The sequence below is a fragment of the Garra rufa genome, chromosome 3 (assembly GCF_049309525.1).
Source record: "Garra rufa chromosome 3, GarRuf1.0, whole genome shotgun sequence".
In the NCBI taxonomy this organism is placed as follows: domain Eukaryota; kingdom Metazoa; phylum Chordata; class Actinopteri; order Cypriniformes; family Cyprinidae; genus Garra; species Garra rufa.
In genome coordinates this window covers 8,207,119-8,218,853 of record NC_133363.1, presented here as the reverse complement: position 1 = coordinate 8,218,853, position 11,735 = coordinate 8,207,119, and the positions used below count along the sequence as shown (strand labels likewise).

Below are 11,735 nucleotides of genomic sequence, written 5' to 3'. Positions count from 1 at the left end.
GTAATAATCAAAGAAATAAAGTATGTGCAATATTTTAAAACACTATTATTTAATCACAGCGATGGCTGTCCATCTAAAATGTAAGTCTTTTGCAAATAAAAAATAATATATTGTAATATTTTTTATGGCCCTAAAATTTAAAGAGTACATTTTACACATTGTAAAAGGAGCCATGGACGTCTTGCATAAATGACATGGTTTGTGGGTGAATGATGCAAGCAGTGAGGCGAATCAGCATATGCCAGTGGTGCATCCAGGCAGAAATGGCTCTCAGAAGCTTCACAGTTTCTCCGTAAGAGCTGTTTGTTCCCCCCACTGATATACACAGCCAGAAAAAAAGAAAAACAAATATTTTAGAGAAGTGAGGATTAAAAATCTGTCAATACTCTCAACAGCCTGCTGCTTGGCTCTCTACCAAACAATTCAAATTACAAACTCTACTTTTCCTGATGCCTTTGTTTAAACACAGTTTACCATGAATTTGGTTGATTTGCTTCACTATTTTAAACTATTGTTAATGTTTTCTCCCTCACGGAAGTCAATAAAAGTGTGACTTTTGCAGGCTTCACCAGCTGCGCTGGCAAAGTGCGTCCTAGCGGAGGTGCCGAAACAGGTAGTGGAGTACTTCAGTCACAAGGCCATACCGCCCATGAACCCAGTGCTGAATTCAACCCCCAACTCCATCGCCAGCACACCTGAATAACATTTAACCTGAAGTCCAGTCCAGCCCTGTACACCTCCACAGTACTGAAAATGACCTGGGACAGGGCTGTTCTGCCATAACATACAGTATACACTGTCATCCTGACATTCTGTCCATTCATAAGCTATTCACACACGACTGACGGTTTGGATCTCGGTGTCTGATCTTGTCCTTGACACCATGACTGCTCTCCCAGCATGCAAACCGGAGTCCTTTTCCCCTCTGCCTCGCATAAAAGCAGACAATACATCGAATTCCCGTCAGGACCAGGCCTTCTGATCCCTGCTGACTCTTTTCAGCTTCACAAGGCCACTGCATTCTGCTGTTTTGTATGCCCTTCAGAGCTTTTCGAAGACTTTGCTCTGCTTGCCTGTGGGAGCTTTTAATCTCTGGACTCCTGGAGAACTGGAACAGAAATGCTGAGAAACATACAATACAATGTAATATGAATATCCAATCTATAGATAGATAATAGCATGTACATTGACTAAAAGAGTTTGCTTTGGTTTTGCTGGACAAATATGCATAGTTCACTGCTAAAATCATTACCATCTTGATGTAAAGATAACGAGTATGTGAGAATGGACATCAACTGATTGGATAATTAGCCAGGATGACTAGTTTTAAATATTTTAGTGGTGGTGCTTGAATTAGCATGCTGACAGAGTGCTGTTTGACAGTTTGCACGTTGAAACCCTCTTGGATAAGCTACGTCTTCAAATCCATCACCTTTAAGACACCGCTAGTACAACATTCGTATGCAGACAGGTCTTTGGCTGGTGTTTCATGATGTTTTTTAAGCATCTTGCGCCATGAGTATTATTAAGACGGCAAATTAAAATACGTTGTTTAAAATGTTTAAAATACGTTCGTGAGATTCTATTCTATTCTGTTATGTCTAGCTTGAATGCATCTTATGTCAACACCCTCTAACAAACATGTCTGATTGTTAAACAAAAAAAATGTAAACAGGACTTCTTTATGAATAATTAATTAAAAAATTACTTTCAGAATAGAAATTTCCTGATAATTTACTAACCCCCATGTCATCCATGTTTTTCTTTCTTCAGTCACAAAGAAATTTAGTTTTCTGAGGAAAACATTCCAGGATTTTTCTCCATATAGTGGACTTTACTGGTGCTCAACGGATTAAAGGTTAAAAATGCAGTTTCAATGCAGCTTCAAAGGGCTCTAAACAATCCCAGCCGAGGAATAAGGGTTTTATCTAGCGATTTTCATAAAAAATGTATATATATTTATACACTTTTTAACCACAAATGCTCATCTTGTCTAGCTCTGTGCACTTCAGTCCAATACAGTAAGGGTATGTTGAAAAACTCCCATCTCATTTTCCCCTTCAACTTTTGTAAAGGGTGTTTGACCTTCCTTGCACGTTCACTTTGTAAACAGTACTTCTGCAGCGATGTAGGAGAAAATGAGATGGGAGTTTCTCAACATACCCTAACTGTATTGAACCGGATTGCACAGAGTATGCATGCACAAGTATATAAATTGTAATTTTTTTTTTTTTTTTTAGAAAATAAATGATCGTTTTGCTAGATAAGACCCTTATTCCTCAGCTGGGATCGTATAGAGCCCTTTGAAGCTGCACTGAAACTGCATTTTTTACCTTCAATCCGTTGAGCACCATTGAAGTCCACTATATGGAGAAAAACCCTGTAATGTATTTCTCAAAAAAACTTAATTTCTTTGCGACTGAAGAAAGAAAGACATGAACATCTTGGATGACATAGGGGTGAGTAAATTATCAGGAATTTTTTATTTTGGAAGTGGAGTAATCCTTTTGATAAAATTTTGATAATGTCTCTTTCACATTACATGCTGTCTACAAGTCTGATGAAAAGGTAAACTACTTGATTTTATTCCTGTTTAAATGGTTTGTGGAAACACTTGAACATTGCCTGGAAAAAAATGCCACAGGCACTTTGTCAATCAAGAGGGAAGTGCATAAATCAATGCTCTAATTAAAAAGGTGAAGTGTGTAATTTCTGTGCCTGTAGCAGAGCCAAGAGGATTCATAAATACTGTAATTTTGCTGTTTTCAGACTGTTTTAAATACACTCTCCTCTTATCTGTCATTGGTGGGCCAAACAGATAGTCCTGCCCCAACCTCACTCCACCAATGTATGGCATGTCTACTCTTGTGAAAAAGAAGTAAGCTTAGAGTAAGCTTAGCTGTAGTGACATCACTTGTAGTGTTTTATAAAAACTCTTTCAGAATCTGCAAAATGTGAATTATTTGACCAAAATAAGAGGGATCATACATAATGCATGTTATTGTTTATTTAGTACCGACCTGAATAAGGTATGTAACATAGAATGATGTTCACATATAGTCCACAATAGAAAATAATAGTTGAATTTATAAAAATGACCTTGTTCAAAAGTTTACAACCCATTGATTCTTAATACTGCGTTGTTACCTTAATAATCCACAGGTGTTTTTTTTTGTTGTTTTTTTTTTTTTAGTGATAGTTGTTCATGAGTCCCTTGTTTGTCCTGAACAGTTAAACTGCCTGCTGTTCTTTAAAAAAATGCTTCAGGTCCCACAAATTTAGGTTTTCCAGCATTTTTGTGTATTTGAACCCTTTCCAACAATGACTGCATGATTCTGAGATCCACCTTTTCACACTGAGGACAACTGAGGGTCTCATATGCAACTATTACAGAAGGTTCAAATGCTCACTGATGCTCCAGAAGGAAAAACCATGCAATAAGAGCCGGGGGTGAAAACTTTTGAACAGCATAGAAATGTGCACAATGCATCGTGTTTCCTTCTGGAGCATCAGTGAGCGTTTGAACCTTTTGTAATAGTTGCACATGAGTCCCTCAGTTGTCTTCAGTGTGAAAAGATGGATCTCAAAACCATAAGGTCATTGTTGTAAGGGGTTCAAATGCACAAAAATGCTGGAAAACCAAAGAATTTGTGGGACCTGAAGCATTTTTTTAAAGAACAGCAGGGAGTTCAGGACAAACAAGGGACTCATGAACAACTATCACTAAACAAAAAAACACACCTGTGGATTATTCAGTAATGTATTTAGACTGTATGTAGACTTTTGAACGGGGTCATTTTTATAAATTCAACTATTGTTTTCTCTTGTGGACTATATGCGAATGTATACAACCTTACTTACACACTATGGTGCTGTTTAAATACTGTGCAGTTGCTTTGACACAATCTGTATTGTTAAAAGCGCTATATAAATAAAGGTGGCTTGACTTGACTTGACAATCAGTATACTTCGTTTTCACAAGAGTAGACACAGTATACAGTATGAATTAAAACAATGCTTTTTATCATTAAAACATACTTCAGCTTTAAAACAAGAAGTTTTAACCCGAAATGTAAAGGGTCTTTATTCTAATGTTTGAGTGGCACTCACACTATTTACAGCAATGGGAATAAAATACAGACGTTTAATTTACTGATGCATAATGTTGCAGTATAAACAGCATTTGCATCAAACAACAAATAATACAGCCATGTCAAATACGAATAGCTGCACAGTTCAAACGATGTACATGTACAAACAAACACTGCTAACTATATTTACATATTACTCCAGTGATTATTTAGAGGAACAGCGATAACTTAATACAAACTTCCTAATTCAGTATTAAAATGTCAACTGAATTGCCACCTTTCACACAAGCAGACAGAAATTTACTCCATGTTATCCAGCATTATGCATCAGTTTGTCACAGTTGCTTCAACAAAATTCTAACAGGCATATAATGATGTATTGCATATTGAATTGAGATTTTAATGGAAAATGTTTATAAAATGTATATTTCTATTTTAAGTGCAAATCAATATTTTCGAGCTATCCCTTAACACAGGGTATATACAGTATAATGGCATTTTGGGCATGGAATCATCTTGCTCTTAAGATTATAGCATCGCCTTAAGTAGAAACTGAAAAGTGTCACACGTCTATGCAAGAAAGAGCCCATACTCTTGCATCGGCTGCTTTCTTTCCTTCTATCTGCCCACAGTATTCTGACTGCAACATTCTCATTCCATTGTGATATGGTTATGTAAATGAAGGTTGCCAGATCTTAACAAGTTGCTGATTCTGAAATGGCTTTTGAACTGTACATGTAGCCTGTTCCAATTTCCGCAGCAGTCTTGTACATTGCATTTTATTAACAATTCCTTCTTTTCTTCGCTTGTCGTTTTAATTCATTTCCAAATGGACTGCATTTGCATGTTCAATGTATCCGGGAGAAGTTGGCTCCCTCTTGTTTGGAGGTGCAATTCTGCCACATTCTACAACGTAGCAGAAAGAGAGGAAAATGTTGAGGATAAGATTCCTTATACTATTCATATGGAATATGGGTCATCCTGCTGGTATTTTCTTGCAGCCTGAGGTCATTGCAGATGTATTCATGCAGGCCTCAGAGTTATTAGGTACCATGTTAAATCTGCTTACAGACAGGAAGCTGCATCTTAAAGCGTTATATCAATGAAAAGATTGGCAGATCATGCTGTCCAATGCTAAATCGTCATTAAATTGTATTGTTCTCACTGTCTAAAACACTGGAACCCAGGGAGCAAAAGGAGTCATTGAACACATTTTGTCTCATCTATGCTTTAACAATGTGCTTTGATTTGAGCCGGTGACATTACTGGAAGTATCTCTTTCAAAAGCTGTGATTTACTGCATGCACTCCTCTGTGTTGAAATGTACCCGTCTGATTTCTGATTTCAGTGTTATTTTGTTGGAAGTGAGTTGCACCAGCTCGTTTCCTGTAGTCTAGACTCATAATCCTGCATCAAGGCTAATAAATCTTTTAATAATTTGACTGAATGGTGGTATGTCTTTGTGCATGATGAGGAGAGGAAAAAAATGGGCATATTTACATTTTGGCAGATGATGAATATTTGTAAAGACATTTTTTAACATTATTGTTCATATGTACATGTAAAACGTACATACAGTCAAACCAAAATTTATTCAGACACCTTCAGCATTTTTCACATTATCACGGTTTATTCTCTATAGTTAAAAAAATGGTAATAAAATATGACAAGAACTCAGAGTTAAACTTTGTCAGAACAAATTCATCTTGATAATGTCAGATAACTTTGATAGAAAGGTATGTAATGGATTACAATCAACCAAAAATTCAGACAACTGTTAGTATGACAATATTTACCCAACTATCAATACCTAATGAATGCTTAATTTGCTTGTGGTGTAAAAAGGTCGCATTAGCAAATAAAGATAAAACACTTAAGAAAAACATGGTCAGATCAAAGTGTCTAAATAATTTTTAGTCCCATATTTTTTTATAAATTTCACCTGTAGTCCACTGAATAAATAATTTCTGGGAATAATATGTCACATTTTACTTTATTTAGCTATCCTCACTTACATAAATGAACTGGTGTCCTGCAACCACTTGTAAAAAATATTAAACATTATATCTAGTGTCTGAATAATTTTTGGTTTGACTGTATATAAAATTGCTATATGTGAAATATATTGTCATACTGTCCAGACACTGGAACAATTTCATATATTAACATATATATCTAGCCCATAAAAACTATGTATATTTATGCATATACAATACATTTTTGGATATATATGTCATGTACTTGTATATCCATCATGAAACCCACCACTACATGTTGATATTATGTAAGTAAATATGAGATTTTAAACAAATTTTATTACAGGGTTTTTATATATGTGACCCGGGACCACAAAACCAGTCATAAGGTTAAATTTTACAAAACTGAGATGTATACATCACATGAAAGCTCAATAAATAAGCTTTCTATTGATATATGGTTTGTTAGGATAGGACAATATTTGGCCGAGATACATCTATTTGAAAATCTGGAATCTGAGGGTGCAAAAAAATCTAAATACTGAGAAAATCACCTTTAAAGTTGTCCAAATTAAGTTCTTAACAATGCATATTACTAATCAAAAATTACATTTTGATATATTTATAAAAGGAATTTTACAAAAAATCTTCATGGAACATGATCTTTACTTAATTTCCTAATGATTTTTGGCATAAAAGAAAAATCAATAATTTTGACCCATACCATGTATTTTTGGCTATTGCTACAAATATACCCCAGCGACTTAAGACTGGTTTTGTGGTCCAGGGTCACATATGTTTTTTTTATATAAGTGAACCCTGGGTATTGAGACTAGGCTTAACATAAGTTAAACTATGTCTCTTACAGAAATATGTTTTTAGAAAAGTAGTAAAAAATCCACATAGTTTTATACATATTTTAAATGCGTCGAAAAGATGTGATGTAAGTATTCTCTGCTTTCCTAGTGATAAGAAAAGGAGAAAAGAATGGGAGGATGCCTGTGGACGAATAAAACTTCCTAAAGACCCGCATGTTTGTTCTCTCCACTTTAGCCCTGATGCCTTTGAGGCTTTTAGTAGACCACAGCAACTGAAAAAGCTTACAAATGGCAGAGACAAGAAACGCTAGATGACTTACTGGCAGGATGTAAACATGCCGACGCTTGTCGTGACGCTTGTCAGTTTCTCAGCGTAGATTTCACTCAATATCCAGGGCCTACACTTATATTCATAGCCACCTGTAATCTCTTTTAGTATCTGTGGTCATCATATTTTATTTATTATTTATTATAAGTTGTGTAGTAAAAAATAGCAACAGGTAGTGCCAGTAGCTCACCAATGCAACCATTTTATGTAATCGAAATAATGGCTCCCCCACAGTCAAAAATATGTAAAAACAATTTTAATTTTTAAGATAACGTAAATCTTTTATGGGTTTTCAACTACATATTTCAGAAAAAGTTATGTTATCTTAAGACATACAAGTCTTGATACCCAGGGTTCCCTTTAAACTTCTTCTATCCATGTGAAAATTATATCACCTTATAGGTAACATACAGGTGCATCCCAATAAATTAGAATGTCATGGAAAAGTTCATTTATTTCAGTAATTCAACTCAAATTGTCTCGTGTATTAAATAAATTCAGTGTACACAGACTTAAGAAGTTTAAATCTTTGGTTCTTTTAATTGTGATGATTTGGCTCACATTTAATAAAAACCCACCAATTCACTATCTCAACAAATTAGAATATGGTGACATGCCAATCAGCAAATCAACTCAAAACAACTGCAAAGGTTTCCTGAACCTTCAAAATGGTCTCTCAGTTTGGTTCACTAGGCTACACAATCATGGGGAAGACTGCTGATCTGACAGTTGTCCAGAAGACAATCATTGACACCCTTCACGAGGAGGGTGAGCCACAAACATTCATTGCCAAAGAAGATGGCTGTTCACAGAGTGCTGCATGTTAACAGAAAGTTATGTGGAAGAAAAAGATGCACAACCAACCGGGAGAACCGCAGCCTCGAGAGGCTTGTCAAGCAAAATCGATTCAAGAATTTGGGTGAACTTCACAAGGAATGGACTGAGGCTGGGGTCAAGGCATCAATAGCCACCACAGACAGACAAGGATTTTGGCTACAGTTGTCGAATTCCTCTTGTTAAGCCACTCCTGAACCACAGACAACGTCAGAGGTGTCTTAGCTGGGCTAAGGAGAAGAAGAAATGCACTGTTCCCCAGTGGTCCAAAGTCTTCTTTTCAGATGAGAGCAAGTTTTGTATTTTCACTTGGAAATCAAGGTCCTAGAGTCTGGAGGTAGGAAGGAGAAGCTCATAGTCCAAGTTGCTTGAAGTCCAGTGATAAGTTTCCACAGTCTGTGATGATTTGGGGTGCAATGTCATCTGATGATGTTGGTCCACTGTGTTTTTTTGAAAACCAAAGTCACCGCACCCGTTTACCAAGAAATTTTAGAGCACTTCATGCTTCCGCCGAATTGAGGCAGTAATTAAAGCAAAAGGAGCCCCTGTGAATTGGTGGGTTTTGTTAAATGTGAGCCTAATCATGTTTTGTTAAATGTAAGCCTAATCATCACAATTAAAAGAACCAAAGACTTAAACTACTTCAGTCTGAGTGCACTGAATTTAATACCAGTTTCACAATTTGAGTTAAATTACTGAAATAAATGAACTTTTCCACGACATTCTAATTTATTGAGATGCACCTGTATATGTCAATATATGCCATACATTGCATTTCCATATGAGAGAAAACTTTCTCATGTATGTCATTTTCTGGCTGCTTTTGTTTCACAATCTAGTCCAACATGAGAGTTTTAGAAAGTTTTAAAGTAGTGTAAACATTGCAACTAAGTGTGTCCAAACTTTTGACTAGTAGTGTATATCTTATTGTTTGCAATTTTGGTTGCAAATCTGCAAAACCTAAAATTGGGAATGAACTGATGTCACATTCTATTTAAATCTGTGTAATAGTGCTTCCAGAAAGTTGTTTTGTTTTAATATCTGTGGCGCTACTTTAAATGCAGCAACAGAGGCTACATCTATCATTACATAAACATCAAGGCATCAAATATGCATTACAACATCTAAAATCAACCCAGACAATGCAGAGCATTTATAAGCATACAACAGCATAATTGCAGGTCATTTCTGTTAGGGCAAGTGACTAGCTGCTTCATTTCCATTTCTTCTCATCCAGAGAGCTTTATGTGGAAGAGTCTATGTAATCTACTTATTAACACGTAAATATCAGGCTCATTTAGACCTTAGAAATGGCTTTCTGAAGAACTGAGCTTTCAAGAAAGTGAATTATATTGCAATTATTACTCAAATGATTAAGATAGTAATCAGCGAAAATGGCGTGGGGTTAGACAAATAGGCTTCTATAATTGTCATGGACTCAAATGGTATGTGTAAGTGTCTGGTAATTCAGTTCAATAAAGTCACTTCTACAACACATGCAGCATAGAGTGCATACAGTATTATTATAAATGATGTGCTTGTAACACACACCCTATCTACAATGGACGGAAAAAAGATCATTTAGAAAAAGAGACACAATTACTAGTTCTGATTGGCACAAAAGAGCGATAAACATCCTGCCATTTTTACTGGATGTAATAAAAGGGATATTTTTCATGGGAAGTAATTACTCAAATAAAGGTCAAAATCTTATTTTTTTTATTTATTTGTGTGTGTGTGTGTGTGTGTGTGTGTGTGTGTGTGTGTGTGTGTGTGTGTGTGTGTGTGTGTGTGTGTACCTGGTATTCATCACGTTGTGGGGACCAAATGTCCCCACAAGGATAGGAATACCAATAGATTTTGACCTTGTGGGGACATTTCTCAGGTCCCCATGAGGAAACAGGCTTATAAATCATGCACAATTAGTTTTTTTGATGAAGTAAAAGTATGTACAATCTCCTGTGAGGGCTAGGTTTAGGTGTAGGGTAGGTGTAGGGTGATAGAAAGTATGGTTTGTACAGTATAAAAACCATTACGTCTATGGAATGTCCCCATAAAACATGTAAACCCAACATGTGTGTGTGTGTGTGTGTGTGTGTGTGTGTGTGTGTGTGTGTGTGTGTGTGTGTGTGTGTACCTGGTATTCATCACGTTGTGGGGACCAAATGTCCCCACAAGGATAGGAATACCAGTAGATTTTGACCTTGTGGGGACATTTCTCAGGTCCCCATGAGGAAACAGGCTTATAAATCATGCACAATGAGTTTTTTTGAGGAAGTAAAAGTGTGAACAATCTCCTGTGAGGGCTAGGTTTAGGTGTAGGGTAGGTGTAGGGTGATAGAAAGTATGGTTTGTACAGTATAAAAACCATTACGTCTATGGAATGTCCCCATAAAACATGTAAACCCAACATGTGTGTGTGTGTGTGTGTGTGTGTGTGTGTGTGTGTGTGTGTGTGTGTGTGTGTGTGTGTGTGTGTGTATGTGTGTACCTGGTATTCATCACGTTGTGGGGACCAAATGTCCCCACAAGGATAGGAATACCAGTAGATTTTGACCTTGTGGGGACATTTCTCAGGTCCCCATGAGGAAACAGGCTTATAAATCATGCACAATGAGTTTTTTTGAGGAAGTAAAAGTGTGAACAATCTCCTGTGAGGGCTAGGTTTAGGTGTAGGGTAGGTGTAGGGTGATAGAAAGTACGGTTTGTACAGTATAAAAACCATTACGTCTATGGAATGTCCCCATAAAACATGTAAACCCAACATGTGTGTGTGTGTGTGTGTGTGTGTGTTTCAGCTTATCATTTTTACAAGTCAAGTAATACCCAAGTCGTCCAGTTCTTGCATATATTTTATATGCTTTTTCATTTCACAGTCAGATGAATACTGTTATAAACCTATTTAAAAAACCACAAAGAAATGAAATCCGCATTGTTTTCAATTCTTCAGCCTTCACACCATATGCATTAATCCTAAATGTGCAGCGCAAAAGCAGCATCTAAGTGAATCTTGTCATTTGTGTGATGTGCTAGCGGAGCGGGTTTCCAGCTCCAGGAGGCCGGCGGTAGGATCTTCACTAAAGATGATGAGGTCTGCTCAGCGTACCTCGGTTGCGTCATTTCATTGGGTGACTGCATGAATGATAGTAGTTGCCATGGAGATTGTGCTGGGTGCTTAAAGGGCAGCCATGAAGAAATGGAGCGAGATGAGCGGGAGCAGATAATTGTTAAAAGAGCCAACCTTGAGTGAAGTTCAGGCCTTTCAAAGAATAGCACAGAATTGCTTCAGTGGTGTTGACGCTTTGTAGAATTATATACAGGTTTTTAGACCATCAATAATGTTTTTGAGACTGTGTAAGAGCATAACTACTCGATTTGTTGTTTACTGAAGATAGGAATGGGATTGATTTTGTAGAATGCCATGTCAGTTTTGATAATAATCAATTATTATCAATAATAAACAATTTTTTTTGCTTGTGATCTCTTATGTTTTCCCTCTCTCTGGTTTTTCATGTCTGCCACCTCCTGCCAACTACTTAAATACAGTCATGTCTGTTTTTTTTTTTTTTTCAATTTAGCCATCTTAGAAAGTTTTTTTTATCATAAATAAATATATCTGAAACAGATCAAAACCACCCACGGAGAATTCCTGGACCGTCTGATTCACATTGCACGCAACAATGCCGAG

General features: G+C 36.5%; 1 protein-coding gene across 1 annotated transcript in view; it reads left to right on the top strand.

Annotated features, from left to right (window-relative positions):
• The window catches only part of cpne7 (copine VII), a 94,785-nt gene extending 83,488 nt beyond the window's left edge, over positions 1–11,297 (top strand). The window contains exon 11 of the mRNA XM_073835681.1: positions 11,081–11,297. Within this exon, the coding sequence (XP_073691782.1) occupies positions 11,081–11,297 (217 nt within the window). The remainder of the gene's footprint in view (positions 1–11,080) is intronic.
• The last annotated feature ends 438 nt before the right edge of the window (positions 11,298–11,735 follow it).